General features: G+C 43.7%; 1 protein-coding gene across 2 annotated transcripts in view; it reads left to right on the top strand.

Annotated features, from left to right (window-relative positions):
* The window catches only part of LOC136627779 (micronuclear linker histone polyprotein-like), a 51,862-nt gene that overhangs the window by 17,874 nt on the left and 16,480 nt on the right, over positions 1–17,508 (top strand). Inside the window, exon 2 of one of the 2 annotated variants that reach the window (XM_066603167.1) lies at positions 372–2,670. The exons of the other annotated variant lie outside the window; for it this stretch is intronic. Within the exon in view, the coding sequence (XP_066459264.1) occupies positions 472–2,367 (1,896 nt within the window). The 5' untranslated portion in view covers positions 372–471 and the 3' untranslated portion in view covers positions 2,368–2,670. Of the gene's footprint in view, positions 1–371; positions 2,671–17,508 lie in introns of those variants that run through there. 2 annotated transcript variants of the gene reach the window in all.

Below are 17,508 nucleotides of genomic sequence, written 5' to 3'. Positions count from 1 at the left end.
AGCTGGTAGCGTCTCGGGAGCGCGCACGTCGGGCTACAGCAAGCGAAGGGAAAAGAGCCGGTGGCCATCTTGGGAAAATTTTTATAAGTTGCTGAAACGCTGGAACTGTAAGTATAAACCAGCTAGAAAAGTCATTTACAGGGGGGCTTAGTAATGTATGCTTAATTAGGGGGACTGGGCAAAAAAAAAAATTCACTGCTTCCTCGTGACAACCCCTTTAAGAAGGTTGGCAACTTCGAATGTAACTAACAAGTACTCTATAAGTGTGGGTCTTTGCAGGGTGCCTGGCAATGTTTTGATATATCTGTGGTTTTTCAGTAAATCATGAGGTGATGATATGACAAATATTTCTGATTTTGTTTAATACGCAGGTCTGCTTTTTGCCTGTATGAAGCTCTTGAGCTTAGCTAGACGTTAAAGTGCTCATATCATCGTTCTCATGTTGAATGCATTAATTCCGTTCCTCTAAACATGCACTCTCCTGCACCACCAGAAGTTCCAGTTTTGGATAAATCGCGCTTATTTGTGTATTTACCAACAAACCCACAAGATGAAACTAGAAGATATCTAGAATGTGAAGCAGCAGGACATCTCTACTGCATGTCAACCGGAAGCTTACTCTGGAAGAAGGCACCAAATATTACATCGTCTGTCAACATTTTACCTTTACTTCCCAGCAATCCTACACCATGTACAACAAAGACAACAAACATAGATCAACAGTGTAATGGCGCAATGCCTTCTTCTGCATCTATTAACAGTCATCTTGATCCAACTACAAAGAAAAAATTAAAAAGACGTATCAGAAAAACAAAAAATACATCTATTCCTTTAGAAGAAAATTACAGTCCCAAAGTTAAGGATATTGATCTACCTACTCAGGGTGATAGTGCTGTGAAACCTCAGAGCAACATAGTTCCAAATGCTCACCAACATGTGCAGGATAATGAAACTTCAAAAATTCCAAAGACTCAGAGCAACAGAACTCTTGAAGTAAAACATGGAGATCAAGTAATTCAAGATAGCGCTTCAGGAATTCAAAACATTAGTTCCAAAGTTACAAACAACCAGACTCCCAATGTTAATATTACAGATAAACCGGTTCAGTGTAAGGGTGTTTCATCAATTTCAAAAACTACTTATAAAGTCAAGCATGCTGGTCAGCCTATTCAAGGTAATAAATCTTCTTCAATATTTTCCTATATTCAATGCAACAAAAATGCCTTTCATAACAAGGCAGATCAACCTATGTTGGGTACCAATGAATCAAGAACTCCAAACGCTCAGAGGAATAAAGCTTCTAAGAGTAAAAGTAACACATCTAGTCCAGCCAATATACCTATACAAAGTGCAATTCATTCTTGTGCGTCAATTGACAGTAATTTTGATACAACTACAAACAAAAAAAGAAAGAAACGTATCAGAAAAACAAAAAAAAAATCTAAGAAGAAATCTGCTTCAAGCAGAAAGAAGAAGTCTACAGACCTCCCCCAGTCTAAACCCACCCCATCAGTCATAAGCACTCCTTTAGGCTTTCGAAACCCAAGAGTAAAATCACAATATAAAAAGCAGAAGAATTTGCGGGCAGTGTCTAATAGTTTAAATATTTGGGCAATACTTAAACCCTTCAACCGCAGACCACACCCTAGCCGTCACAGGCCAAAATCTTTGTTGAGCAGTCAGTGTAAAAATTGCATAATGGCTTCCTCTGTACATGAGATTATTCACAGTCCGTTTGCCGAGAATGAAAATGAGCTTCTCCATGATTCACAGATGAGAGCTATGCTGAACTCAGGAGATAGGAAACTGAGGACAAGGAAGAAGTGGATCCAGCGGATGGAGGAGGATGCCATTCATAAATACAAAAAGCTGAGCTTTGAAAATCATGGTCAGCGATTACAGGTGAAAGAATACGATGTGCTCCACCATGAAGATAAATTTTGGCTAGCATGTTCTAGCAGAACAGTGATAAACAAGAAGACTAAAGAGAGCTGGCCCCTGTTGGTGAAGTGCTTGCACAAGTATCCTGATAGCACACTGCGACAGGCAAGCAAACATCGCTCCTTCTGTTTGAGTTGGAATGGAATATCGTACTTCCTGCAAATGGACCATGCCTACTACACTCAGATTCAATGTCATATGGCTATCACTAATACTTCATATGCAGAACTAGTTGTTCACACAAATAAGGAGACCACTATTCTACCTGTATATTTTAACTCAGAATTTTGGAAACAGACAGAGGAGACACTGCAAATATTCTTCATCGATAAAATTCTACCTTACTTCAAAAAGAATAAGATTCAGTCAACTCCAATCAGTGATCCATTTAACAGTGAAAACAGCAATGACTCAATAGAAGAATAATTGAACTATAATTGTACAATGCATTACTCATGTGAACATGTCCTAAATCGCTTAAAAAAATAACGGTCCCTTGATAAGTAATATACATATTTACAAAAGATTTAGTATCATGAAAAATAAATACTATTGTTAAGCATAACAAATAGCTTTTTACAGTATCTTTTGTATATCAACCTTTCAAGATTCAGTGACCTTGAAAATCCTAACCATATGTTGGTGGTATAAGGAAAACTTTAATAGAGATGAGCGAGCTTGCTTGGATAAGTCAGTTACTCGAGCGAGCCTCGCTCTTCCCGATTAACTGCATTCTTGTCCGAGCGTGCTCGGGGGGGGGGGGGGGGAGGTTAGCGGGGTAGAGATTGAGAGAGATCTCTCGCCGCCCCCCGAGCACGCTCGGACAAGAATGCAGTTACTCGAGAAGAGCGAGGCTCGCTTGAGTAACTGACTTATCCGCGCGTGCTCGCTTATCTCTAAACTGTCCTCTTCATAGTCCTGCCATGGTCCCAAAATTGATAATTTTTGTTTGGTGCGTAGTATGCAAATTAAGTGCGATCTGCCTGATGGGTGGACTGCTCACTTCACTGGGACTGGTCCAGACTCTCTTCTGTCTTGTTCATCGAAAATTGTATTCCTTGCCTAGTGATTGACATCTCCAGCTCAAAAGAGATGTGCGATAATGCCCACAGGCCTATTCTGGAAGTTTAGTGCACACACCGTGGATGGAACGCAATGTGCCCTGGCAGCACTGTGAAGAGGACTAAAGGTATGGTTCAGCTGCCTGTGCACGGGCGACAGTCATAGTGTGATCCGTGGTGATAAATCGTCTGCTGATCACGCTGTGAAAAGCTTTCCATAGGCTAACTAATGGAAAGCGCAGCCCGACATCCATGAGCTTATAGCGATTCTCCGCCTGCGGGATTAAAATCACGGCATGCTGTGATTTGCCGCCATTCTCTGCAGTGAGCCTGTCAGTGCTCTCCCCCGCGGCGGAATATCGCTAGCGATATTCCGTCACGGCCGTGGACAGGCAGCTTTAGAGTTCTCTAATACCTCCAACCTATTGTTAGAATTTATTTATGGTGTAAAAAGTTAGTGACAGACTCTCTTTAAAGGGAACCTGTCAGCCTGAACTTGCTGTCTAAATTACAGATGGTACATTATAGAGCAGAAGGAGCTGAGCAGATTGTTATATAGTTTTAAGGGGAAAGATTCAGTAGAACTTGTATTTTATTCTTTTAAACCTCTGACATTCAGAGCTCCTTCTGCTCTACAACATGCTGCCTGCAGTTTAAACAGCAAGTTCAAGCTAACAGGCGCCCAGTAAAGGGAACCAGTCACCACTACCTCACCCCTAAAACCGTCTGGAAGGTGATGAAAAAACAATCACTTCTGATGTTCTCTCTTTGAGTTTACCTCTGCAGTTTGGTTCCACAGTTATCCTGTGATGTATGCAGATCAGCAGAAAAGAGTCATCCAGCTAAGAAGAGTCACGCTGATTCAGCAGTTGCCACAGAACCCCAACTCTTTCTCTTCCTGTATAACGGGAGATGCAACAAGCTGTCTCTCAAGAGAAAACGTGTGTTAGCTTGGGAGTTTGTGAATTAGTGTGACTCTTCTTGGACAGATGACTCTTCTCTGCTGATTTCCATAAGGCTTAAGATAACTTTGGATCCTGACTACAGAGGTACATGGGTTCATTAGGAAAAAAGAGACCAGTAGAAGTCATTTATTTTTCATCTTCTGCAGGTCAGTGAAGTCGGCTTTAATGAGATGGTGGTGACAGGTTCCCTTTAAGGACTGGATGAATACTTCTTTTTTATTATTTGAATTTCTTATTAAATAAAGAGTCTTTACTTTAAAACAAAAAAGTGTGTTGGTTGTATACTGCATGTTATCTTTATTTTCCAGGTTGTCTCTCATGACAGCATACACAGGAGCAGAGGCGTAAGTTGAAGCTTCTGGGCCCCAATGCAAAAACTGTAACGGGGCACCCAACTATAATGCTTTATTCATAGAACTGTATGGAGAAGAGAGGCCTAAGGCTCCTGGGCCCGGGTGCAACCACATCCTCTGGATGCCCCTGCACAGGAGGTTAACTCCTTGACCTCTGAAGACAGGAAATGCAGTGAGGTTAAAAAGTCACTCCTACACCCAGCCTCCAGCATTTCCCTGTCCCTTCACAGGCAAGGCTGCAGAGAACTACATGAAAGGGCTGGAGTATGGATCAGACTATGTTTCCAGGTCAGGCTAATACCACTCAAAAACAGGGGTACCCTAGCCCAGTGTTCCCCAACTCCAGTCCTCAGGGACCCCCAGCAGGTCAGGATTTCCTTAGTATTGCACAGGTGATGTAATAATTGTCGGTGTCCCAAACATTGCCACAGGTGTTCTTACTATAGAATATCCTCAAAACATGACCTGTTGGAGGTCCCTGAGGACTGCAGTTAAGAAATGCTGACCTAGCCTACATTGAACTGGTCTCTGGGTTTTAGCAGCTCCTCGGTTTGTAACTTGGTTCCTGGCAGCATGGAGAGCCCACCCCACACGCGGTTGTTGGCATTGTCCTAGATATTGCTGCAGAATAGTGGAAGGATACAGCACTCAGTAGCCGTACTCTGCAACAGCAGCTGTATCGCAGAGTATGGCCCACGACCCCCTCAGTGTTGATCCAGAAGAAAGCAAAAAGAAACCCAATTAGATTTTCCTCATTTAAGGAAAAAAAATTCCTTTCTGACTCCAATCTGGCAATCGGAATAATCCCCAGATCACTGACCCTTCTGAAGTATTTAGTGACTATAACATGTAATATTGTAACGCTCAATCTACTTTTCTTACTGAATTGAGATCAGTGATATGGGAGGAGATTAAAGCCTCAGAGTTTGGTCTGACTACCTCCCAAAATATTTCCTCAGCTCCTCAAAGGAAACGACCCAGTATCAAGTCAGACTCTGATTCTCACTCGTACCCTGTACTTGAGGACTTATCCGAAGGGGAATTTCTAGATTACTGTATGCTGCTAAGGATCAACAGCCATTCTAAACTACATGTACCTGCCCTCGTCAGATTGCAGCTGCACCCCAGCTTTAGGCTTGGCAAGTACCCTTATGGGTGCAAAATCCCAAAACACTCAGTGCAGTTATCCTTTTCCTCTGGAGAAATTTCTGGCCTTGGTTTATATTCCCAGTCATTGTTACAAGTCTAACATTGAGTTGCATGAATGCTGCCTTCTAATAAGTAGGGCTGTAGATGTAATGTTACAACTCATATTCCATTTTTAAATTTACCTTGGGAGCATACATGGCCTTATAAGCCTCTTCACATCTCCTGGATGCTCTTCCCAAATAGAAACATCATCTTTCCTGACCAATGTCACAGGCCTCTCACATAGCCAAGCCAGCAACCTATTGCATATTGATGAGAAATACTATTTCTTCTGTGGATATAGATTGCTTGTTAAAAGCGGTCAGAGCGACACTGAATATTGAAGATGTCCAGAAACCTTTTTCAATTAAGAACGAGATGTTCAATGGTCTTCGTATTGGGAAGAAAAAATGTTTTCTGTTAATAAACTTAAAGAGTGGATTCAGGCAGAGTGGGAAGAAGCAGGAAAGAAACTTTATATTCTGAGAGAATTTTAAAATAGTCTTTAATCCGGAAGACATTCGTAAGATTGACATGCAGTGGAAATGGCTTCAAGAAAATATCTATTTAACTGTAAGGAATCTTAACAGGAAAGGATCCTATAGATTGGAAAGCTGATACCCCTAGGCCTTTTTGTGGTGTCTCTTCTTCAATTATTATAAACAATATATGCACAAATATGCTGCCACTTCCATAGCAAGATCTATGTTTCTGTAGGTGAACCAGTTAGGAACACCACGTAAAGACCTTTAGAGTCTATACCATTACGCAAAACAGCGCCAGGGTTTCTAGCTGATACATCAGCTGAAATAGCAAAAAGGAAATATATCAGCAGCACAACCTGAAAACCATCTATGGCGAGGCGGTCTTAATGCATAGCCACCAAGAACCCCAAGGACACATTAGCGGAAATAGTCGCATTGGCAGAGAGAAGTGAAGCCTTAAACAATTGCACAAGATGAACACTCTGGCTAAAGTCATGGACAGGTGATGTCCTTTCTAAAAAAAAACTATGATCCATCCCTTTTACTGGAGAACACCTGTTTGGTGCAGTACTAGAATATATTCTAGAGAAGGTTACAGGTAAGAAGGGGTTTCTGGAAAGGAAATCACAAAAAAGCCTTCAGTACATCCAAGTAGGCTACAAAATAGAATTTGAATCTCTTCCCTAAGGAAAATGTATAGTAACAAATTACTAGTCAGTGAATCAATAATTTACTACAATGCGGAGTTATTTTACCTTTGTTGAAGCTAGAACTATTCCAGGGTCATTGTTAAAAGTGTTTACTGGTAAGAAAACCAATTGATACTATGATAAATTTCATGTATCTTAACAAGTGGGTAGCTTATAGAAGATGCGGACCATCAGATTTATGATCCCGCTGATGAAAGAAATGTGTTAATGGGTACCATCAACCTGAAAGACGCATAATATCACATATTGAATGAGGCAAAATATCAGGATATCTCAGTTTTGTAATTTTCTAGGATTCCACTGTTCATCATTGTCAATTTCTGTACCTCCCTTTCACGATTATGGCCTTCATCAGAGAGCAAGGAATCCTCATCACACTATATTCTGCATGATCTCCTTTTAATATAAAATTCTCCAGAGATGCTACAGTCACAGCTAAATTATATTCTAAATTTCTAGAGCAGTTAGGCCTCATGTCCACTGGGAAAATCGGGCCCGCTACGGATTCTACATGTAGAATCTGCAGCGGGTCCGTCCTGCCCCGCGGACATGAGCGCTGAAAATAACAATAAATGACAATAAACTCACCTCCCATCCGCTCCGTTTCTTCTCTTCGCGGCGGCGTCATCTTCTCTCGTCGCGGCCGGATCTTCATTCTTCGGCTCGGCGGATGTGCACGATGACGTCGGTGACGTGCCCCGCGCATGCGCCGGGCCGAAGCAAAATGATCCGGCCGCGGCTGAGAGAGGATGGCGCGGCGCCGAAGAGAAGAACCGGAGCGGGTAAGTAAAATGTGATTTTTGTGTCCCGCGGATCCGGACGGCTTCCATAGGCTTCAATAGAAGCCCGCGGGAGCCGTCCCCGCGGGAGACCCGCATGAAAATGGAGCATGGTCCAGATTTTTTCATGCTCCATTTTTTTTTAAATCACTTTTATTGACGATCCGCGGGTATTTATCTACCCGCGGGTGGTCAATGCATCCCTATGGGGTGCGGATCCGCGCGCGGGAGAAGAGTTAAAATCCGCTGCGGATTTTAATTCTTCTTTTCCCCGTGGACATGAGCCCTTAGGCTGCCTGTCCACAGGCGGGTTTTCATTGCGTTTCCCGTGGCGATAATCCGGTTGCTATGGAGAGCGCTTCCCCCCTGTCCATGGCCGGAGAATCATTGCGATTCTCCGCTCGCAATCCGTCTGCCGGCTCCTGCTCCCACCGCGGGATACCGCAACGCCTGAGGACAGGCAGCCTTAGGCTGGATAATAAATCTGATCTGATCCAAGACTCAAGGAAAAAATTCTTAGGAGTACTCCAGGAGTCTTCCAGCAAGTCCTAATTTCTCCCACAATCAAAGAGAGAAAATTCAATGACAGATGTTTATATTTCAAAAGCAGAAAATAATCTAAAGAAGCCATGAGTATCCTAGGGATGATAATCGTCCCCATTAAGTCAGCTTCATAAAGCCAGTTTCGTTCCTGGCCACTTCTTATCCTCTCCAAATGGGATCATCATCACAGCTCACTAAATGTGAGGACATTGATTCCTTAGGGCCCATTTAGACACAACGATTATCGCTCAAAAGCCATCTTTTGAGCGATAATTGTTGTGTCTAAACGCGTGGCCATCATGCATTATTTGCTCATCGTCAACGTTGAGTCTTATCAGCGCCGTGCACTGAGTTCTCAGCGGGATACTGCTGATAGTATTGTTTCAGCTGGTATCCTGCTTGGAGCTCTTAGCTGGATACCAGCTGAAAGCTCCGAGAACAAAGCAGCGCTCTAGCTGTCTTCTGCATACCCTGCTCGGAGCTCTCAGCGGGATATCAGCTGGGAGCTCCGAGAGCAAAGCAGCTGCATGCAGAAGACAGCGCTCCCGCTGTCCTCTGCAGACAGCGGGAGCCTTCATTTACACACTAATAAGCTCTTAGTATAAGAGATCCCTAAACTAGTGGATAATCCTTTCCAAATTCTAGTTCCTTGGAATCTTGTCTTCCCATATTCTCATATTGAGAACCTATATCTTCAGGGATCCAGGCCCCAGAAAGACCAGAAGAGGTCTTCCAATTACAGAGAACTGAAATCAGTATGGAAAACTTGAATGGGTGCCCACCTGAAAGCTGTGTCAGAAAACATTACAGACACATTGTTTATCTGACATCAGGAAGGTATGAGATACCCACTGTTTCAGGCCCTTGCCTTCAAAATTTTCCATTTGGCAGAAAGAACCCTCCTTACCATTTCAACAGTACATATAAAAGGGAGACTATGCATTTGAAGATCCGTAACCTTCATTTTACATGTAGTTATCTGCATGACTCTCTCTTTGTTAATTTTGTTTTTACAAATACTTCAATACGTCACATGGCTAAATGTCTGACCATTGTCTGTGTGTATAGCATCCCTCACTTTCCACCTCGCCATACCATGCAGATCTCCAGCTCTTTACCTACTGTATCACCCCATTACTTGTATGTAAGCTTGTTGGAGTAGGACCCTCACCCCTATTGTATCCATCAACTGATTACTATGTAACCGCGGTTCTGTAATCTTTGTACTTTCGTCTTTCTGTATTCCCCCTGTCTATGTAAGCGCTGCGAAATATGTTGGCGCTATACAAATAAAGATTACTATTATTATAAACTGAGTTGAAAAAAAAGGGAGACAATCCCTTACACACTAATAAAGACTTTCTGAGTCACTGAAAGCTTCACTCGGGAGAATCGTGCTTAAACTCCAACCTTGTCACAAATGGAGACCTCTCCAAGTAGATTTTTTTGCCACAAGACAGAACATTAAATTGAAACTTTTTTTCTCTCTCTATAAGCACAAGGACAATTTGGTGGTGGATGCCCTCTTCCATCCCTGAGAGATGACCCAGGTCTATGCACTTCCACCATTTCGTTATTACTGAGCGGGGGCCTCTATGGGGCATTATTACTCAGTAGGAATCTATATGGAGCATTATTACTGAGTTGGGGTCTGTGAGTGAAATTATTGCTGAGTAGAGGCCTATATAGAGCTTTACTACTGAGTGGGGGTCTATTTTGGGCATTATTGCTGAGGGCATAAAGGGAGCATTATTATTGAGTGGAGGCACTTTTAATATGTGTGGGAACATGAAAAGTGACATACAGGGAGCACAAAAAGGGGGGAAGATTATGTGTAAATTGTAAAACAAAGCTAGGTCCCTGGAAAATTGACAAGTTAAAGATGTCTGTGTATCAAATTGTGCAGAGATAAATTATGACCACGAGAAGTCATCATAACGGTCTGGGCTGAATAAAGAAAAAGGGAGAGTGAACTCTGGTCAGAGGAGATGCCATCTGTGATCACTTGATATAACAGTACTATCATTATTTATACGGTCTGTAAAGTGCCTGTAAAGATCTAGTATATATTGCTATATGGTCAGTGTATGGGAAGGGGGGAATATTGGTGTTTTTATAGTGTCTTTTTAAGTATTGCTATGGTGGTATTCTGTGGTTACAGTCTGGGGGTATTATTTGTTCTTATTGGTGTGGGGGGGTCTGGAACGCAGACCGAAATGCGAATGTTGCCTGTATCCAAATTAAGAGGAAATATTATATAGAGTACTCATAGAGAACCATAATGAAGCACTACACAGACCGTCTAGTGATCAGAATGAATCCTAGTTTATTTTCGAAGATTGCTAGTTTTTATGCAAGATGAAAAGAAGGCGTTTCCAAATGTTACCTGATGCCTAGTTACAAAGTACTTTTGGTGACCAGACCCTCATTCCAACAGGTTACAACATGACTGTAAATCAAAAAGCTTTCCAAACAAAAGGTATCAACAAAACTGTTTGAAGTAGACATAAAACAGTTACAATGTGATAATAAAGGTTGACTCCTGGCTGTCTACTGGCTGAGTACTTTTGTTAATTACATTTCTTGTTTGACAAGAAATGTAATCTTCAAAGTCCATCAACAATTTGCACATCAAAAGAGAGGGCATTGTTTTTAGTTTACACATAAACAAAACTGGTTCAGTACATTGTTAGTAAGTTGGGATTCAGTAAGATAGCTGAATAAAATCTAATTAATCATACATTTAGTATTCTAAAATCAATATTCAAATAGACTCTTGAATATACCTTTTTACATATGATTCTATATCCAAATTCTACTAGCAACTTCCGGAATGTTTTACATATAATACATAACATTATATAACCAAATAACTAATGTCACATTTATTACACTGTTTCCTTATCTTTGTTATGTTGGGTTATTAAAAATATTGATTGACCCCTATCATTGGTAATATTGATCTTTGTGGTGGTTTTTATTAAGTGAGAGTAAGTTGGTATTAATCACTATGTGGTGGTAACATGTGACCATGGTGTGGCGGTATTCTTTGGTCCTTATATAGTGTTACTATTGGTATTGGTAATTGGTTTTGGCATAGTGGGTTTTGTTCAGTTACCGTATGGAGCTAATTATACGTGCCATGATGATTACATTGATACTATGTGTGTGGTTTATTTTTATCCCATTAACAGAGCTAAATCCGCATCTGTATTCATGGTAGGGTAAACAAGGATTTCTGCTGCGCTTCTCTAGGCAGATTCAGCGCAGAACGTTCCGCAGCAGAATCTACCATGTGAACATACTATTAGGGTACATTCACACATAGGGGATTTTGGTGTGGTTCTGCACCAAAAACAACATCAAAATCTGCACTATTCGTTCAGATTTTGATGCGAATCGGCAACAGATTTTATTATTTGCATTGAAGGAATAAATTCTACTTCAGCCCCACTTCAAAATTAGCACCAAATCGGCTACAAATAAATATACCATTAGAGCAATCATATTGGGGCTATTAGGGTATTTTTACACACACATCAGATTTGCTGCAGACATGGGGGGCAAAAGTTGTCTGAGCCTTTGGTCCCCTTAATCCACCACTAACCCGCTCAATGCTTCTGCAGATACTTTTAGAGATAAGCTGTCAACATGAGGACACTTCGGTTGAGAGGGTCCATGTCCAGGTCACTGGTTCAGGTGTTGGGGTAGCCTCACACTGAGTGAACACGCATAGTTCTGCTGCTGCATTTTTAATGCAGAACACTTGCAAGTAGTAAATTACTATACAACACATACTAGTAAAGAGCAAAGTGCACTGCGCACAGCTCAGGGGGGAGGATGGAGGTTACCTGCAGCCGTGCCCGTGGGGAGATTGTGGGGCTCTGACTTCTTAGTGCAGGGGCACACCGAGGCATTCACCGGTAAGCTGATCCGTACCTGCTTCTGCATCTTTACCTGTGACCATAAACAGTTTGACCAATGTGCTTGCTTGTAAACATACATAAGTAGCATAACCAGCAGTGAACTATAAAAAGGGTGCAGCACTTGCAAGGAAAAGGGGTTACAGCAAACAGTGCATAACACAGTATAACTTAACTTTGCATGACCAGTCCTAGTTAACTTCACTGAAAGAATTGCAGTCTGGTACACAATATTAACTTCGAACATATACTTGGTAATGGGTGTGGTTCTTGGTTTCAGGTGCTTTGGGGTTGATTGGTATGTACTGAAAGTGACTAGTAACAGAGTAGCAACCCAGTGAACCTGCAATGATGAGGAATGAACCTAGAAGATGGTCACACATATGGTGCAGGTTGGGCTCACTTCTCCTCTAACTGAACAAGAGCGTAATGGTCTGGAGTCTAATGTATAGGAACTCTGATCCGAAATGTGTAATTTTTAGTTCACAGATATAATGGATGTGATATTGCTGTATAGCTTGGTGCTGGCTATTCTGCTTGGCTGGGCCTACCAGAATAAGAGCCACAAATCTTCAACCTTTATCCACTTTTTGAAGGAGATGGGTGCTTGTATAAATTCATAGGCTGTAGCATCAGAGTAGCCATTGGTAGAGGAAATAGGTGACAGTGTGGATCAGGGAGTCAGTACTAGGTAATCAGCAGAGATAATTATCTAGATCTGTGTTCCCCAACTCTAGTCCTCAGGGACCGGCAACAGGTCATTTTTTCAGGATTTCCTCAGAATTGCGCAGGTGATGTAAATATTGTTGGTGCCTCAGACATTGCCACAGGTGTACTCATCATAGGATATCCTGAAAACATGAACTGTTGGTGGTCCCTGAGGACTGGAGTAGTTTGGGACCCCTGATCTAGATTCTAGCCACATCAGAATCCACGTTCAGAAACAGGAACAGAGCCAGGTCAGGAGTGCCACAAGAAACAGAACAGCAGGCATAGAGTAATCAGTCAAATCCAAGGTCCAGCTATCAGAACAGAAGGATATTCAAGTAAAACTGGAAGGGAAATCGGATCAGAACACATATGATCAGAGGCATGCAAAGCAGACCAGAATGTGAAACACATCAGAATTACTCCACAATGACTGGCTAGGGCTGGACAGAAAGGAGGAGCTTAAATATAACATTAAGCACACTCATCCGCTGCTTGAGAGGTACACTGCTCGGTCTGCCGGCTGACTCTGATAGGTCAACAGAACAAGGAAATAATTCAGCTCATATTGAAAGAGAAAACACAACCAGGAAAAATTATACAGAATTGTCCAAATGGCTGAGCACTCTGCCCACACACCATCCAGCAAGTTTTTTTTCTTGTCTCTGCCAGGGTCAAAGTGGCAGTTCCCAACACCAAGGGTCATTATGGGAGTGTGGACCAATAGGTACTTTACAGGTGGACTGTTTATACAAAAAGAGACTGGTCTGATTTCTGAAATTTTTAGAAGTTAGTCATAATCTAGAACTTAAGTTTTTGCAGGGTTTGTGTATATATAGGGGGTCTGTATATGCAATGGGGAACTGGTGTGGAATGTGTAGACAGAGTGACAGGTGCAGGATCTGCATACAGGGGATTCTGGTCTGGAATCTTTATACAAGGCTGGGAGTTATGACTTGGGGCCTATGTCTTTTATTTAGGTCTGGCGCAGTCCAGATGACAGGGCAGCCATTTACTGACTTCTCTGTGGTGGAGCCCGAGCATTGATGACAAATCACATATTAGATAGCAGCAGTTAAGCCCCAGTATCCACTTGCATGCACAGATTCAACTGCTGGATCTTGTCTGCGCCGGCCAGATCTCCTTTCTTTAGCACGCGGATGCGTCCGGACGTGCCAGGCGCATGCGTAATGCATTTTTTTCTTTTTAATGTCCTGCTTTTCCATGGATCAACAGGACAGCAACAATGACAGCTGTAGCTGTGCCACAGATTTGATGGCTTCCAATGACTTCAATGGAAGCTGTCCTGCGGAATCTGCGGCCAAAATGGAGCATGATGCTATTTTCTCCGCAGCGTGCGATCCACACGCTGGGAAAAAATGGCATCTGCATGCTTTTAAATTGTTTGCTGATGCCAATGCATCCCTATGGGCAGCTTTGATTTCGGGTACCGCAAATCAGAGGCCGTAAGTGGACATTGGGCGTACTGTTTGGACTTGACAGTACCTGCAAATAAACATGGTTGACACATAACATAGCAAAACAGTAAAACAACAATGGCAGTTTTACTTGACAGCCCTCTTTCGGTCAATAGGACCTTGGCAGTCCACAAAATATGAAATAGCAACACAATTTAGTTCATTCTCTTAGTTAGAGGGTGCGGTACATGGCAACATCAACATCTACACCCTTACAGGCACTCTGGGACAAATGGAGAAATATAGGGAAGTGATTTGACCTGGAATCGGAGAGGTCACCTCTGAGTTACTGAAGTTGGTACCTATTCTGCCTGTGACTGCGTCTAATAAGGGGTATGGGCCTGGTATCTGACCATGATATGGTCACTGTGTAAGGGGCTCACCTTGGTGGTGGCTATAGATGCAGGAAAACCTGAACTATATGCATAGTTCCCTGATGTACTGTAAACAACAATTCCCAGCATTCCTAGAGAGCGTGAACTGAGCATGCTCGGAGGACATTTTGTTTTTGTGCTGTTTAAAGAAGTTTTGGGAGTGGTGTTCTGCAGGGCTCTGCTGAGCTCGGGCTGCTGGAGATAGAAACTTCCCATGAGGAGCAAGTGACCAGATCTTCAGCACAATCAGAAAGCTAGACAAGCCTGACAAGGGATATAAAGACTGGAGATTGCTGATACAGAGTTCTGCACTGTACTAAGATCTGCAAGGGGAAAAAGAGCTTAATCCTTCATTGACTGTGTGTTACGGTATCCTACCCGATGATACGCCAGCCCAGGTTGCCCTAGAACTTACCTGCAACCCCTGTCCCTGCCTACTTGCCTCCACTCCTGGCTAACCCCAGGCGGGCAACTGGGCGGCGGTCCCTACACTCGCTAGGGACCGAGGAGGGACGCTGGTGTACCAAGATGGAAAAGGGTAAAATACCGACAGGAAGGGCAGATGAATAAACCAACAGAAAATATAAACAGACCGAGGCAGATGGATAACCTGGCAAAAATAGCAAAAGCTGAGAACAGGAGACTATCAGAGGCAGGGAGCTAGCACACTGAAACAGAAACCAATAACTGGCAGTGAATGGACCTCACTGCCTGCCTTATAAACAGGAGCTTCCGCCCAGGGGCGGAGAGGGGGAGGCGACACCTCCTAGCAGAATCTCATAACAGGGACTCGTGCATAGAGCTGCACTCACAGACGCCAGCGCACGCCGCCCCCCGGACCCACGAGCGTGCACACCGTGCTGACCAACCACCCGCGGCCCCGGCAGCCGCCGCATGGTAACATTACCCCCCCCCCCTCTGACGGGGGACCTCCGGGACACTGCCACCATATGCAGGCCTATCTGGAAACAGACGGTGGAAACGCCGCACCAAAACTGGAGCATGATCATCATGTGCGGCCACCCAGGAATGATCTTCTGGTCCAAAGCCCTTCCAGGCCACCAAATATTGTAAGGTTCCCCAACACAGACGAGAATCCAGGATCTCCTGGACCTCGTATTCAACTTCATCCCGGACCAGGGTGGGCGGAGGTGGGCATCACCGAAGGGACAAAAGGTTTCAATAAAGACTTATGGAACCCTCCATGTAGCTGGCAACCCCAGTTCGTAGGCGACCAGGTTCACCACACGTGTGATGACAAAAGGACCCACGTAACACGGCACCAGCTTCAATGATGGGACCCTTAATTTGAGATTTTTAGAGGACAGGTATACCTTCTGTCCCACCCTGTAAGGTTCGGATACAGACAGACTCTTCCCACTCCGCAACTGCATACGAGCCCCCGTTGCGTCCAAGTTTTTCTGTACCTCTTTCCATACTCCCTGCAGCGTATCTGTGGCGACATCAGCTGCAGGACAGACAGATGGAGTAGGGATCGCTGTAAGGAAGCGAGGATGCTGACCGTATACACAAAAGAATGGAGATACCCCAGTGGAAGAACAAGTGTGGTTGTTTAGTGCAAACTCTGCCAACGGCAGGAACTCTGCCCACTGATGAGCCTTTTCGCCAGCAAACAACCGTAAATATTGCACTAAATCTTGGTTCTTCCGCTCAGTCTGACCATTAGTTTGCGGGTGGAATGCTGAGGAGAAGGAAAGCGATGTTCCCAGCTTTCTGCAGAAGGCACGCCAAAACTGCGACACAAACTGAACCCCGCGATCAGATACAATGTTTTGGGGAACCCCATGTAGGCGAATTATTTCTTTTACAAAAATCTTGGCAAATTCTTTTGCTGAAGGTAGCTTCTTTAACACCACAAAATGTGCCATCTTTGAGAACCGGTCAACAACCACTAAGATAGTGGTGCACTTCTGGGATTCCAGTAGGTCAGTGATAATATCTACCGAAAACTGCGACCACGGACTAGAAGGTACCGGTAACGGTCTCAGAGGACCCTCCGGAGGACGCCGCTGACTCGTATTGTGTGCACAGACAGAGCATCCCTTAACAAAGTCGCGGATCTCCTGAGATATGCCTGGCCACCAGTAGTGTCTAGAACAAAGATCCAGGGTTCCCTGAAACCCCGGATGACCTGCGAGAACCGACGAGTGAGATTCATCCATGACTCTAAGACGTAAGGTCTCTGACACAAACCATCTGCCCTCCGGCACCCCCGAAGGAGCGTCCTGCTGAGCATTCTGTAGTTGAGGGACGAAGTTAGATTCTACAGCTGCCACCACCACGCCAGGTGCCAAGATATTCTCGGGAGTCATAGTCTCACTTTCCGGAACCCCGAAACTCCGTGACAGGGCGTCCGCCTTCACGTTCTTCTCTCCTGGGATATATGTCACGACGAAATTAAACCTGGCGAAAAACAACGCCCACCTGGCTTGACGAGCTGTGAGTCTTTTAGCATTGGTAAGATATACCAAATTCTTGTGATCAGTATACACAGTAATAGGGTGTCTAGCACCCTCAAGATGCTGTCGCCACTCTTCTAAAGCCCATTTGATCACCAGTAACTCATGGTTACCCACGTCGTAGTTGTGTTCTGCTGAACTAAACTTCTCTGCAAAGAACGCACATGGGCTATACCCAGATCTCCCACTGACTTCCTGTGACAATACTGTTCCTGTCCCCACCTCAGACGCATCTATCTCAATGAAAAAGGGTAGTCGCACGTCCGGCTGTATTAGCACCGGGGCAGTGGTAAATGCCCTTTTTAAATGACTAAAGGCGTCTAGGGCTGCAGGCGACCATTTTACCAAGTCGGTCCCCTTCTTAGTCAGATCGGTCAGGGGTTGAGCAATAACCAAGTAATTCTTAATGAATTTGCGGTAAAAATTAGCGAAAACCAAGAACCGCTGGAGAGCCTTGAGGTTGTCTTGTCTGACCCATTGGGAGATTGCTGCTACTTTATCAGACTCCATCTGAATCTCT

The sequence above is a fragment of the Eleutherodactylus coqui genome, chromosome 1 (genome assembly GCF_035609145.1).
Source record: "Eleutherodactylus coqui strain aEleCoq1 chromosome 1, aEleCoq1.hap1, whole genome shotgun sequence".
Lineage (NCBI taxonomy): Eukaryota > Metazoa > Chordata > Amphibia > Anura > Eleutherodactylidae > Eleutherodactylus > Eleutherodactylus coqui.
The sequence above is the reverse complement of the archived record's forward strand: the minus strand, read 5'-3'. Positions and strand labels throughout refer to the sequence as shown.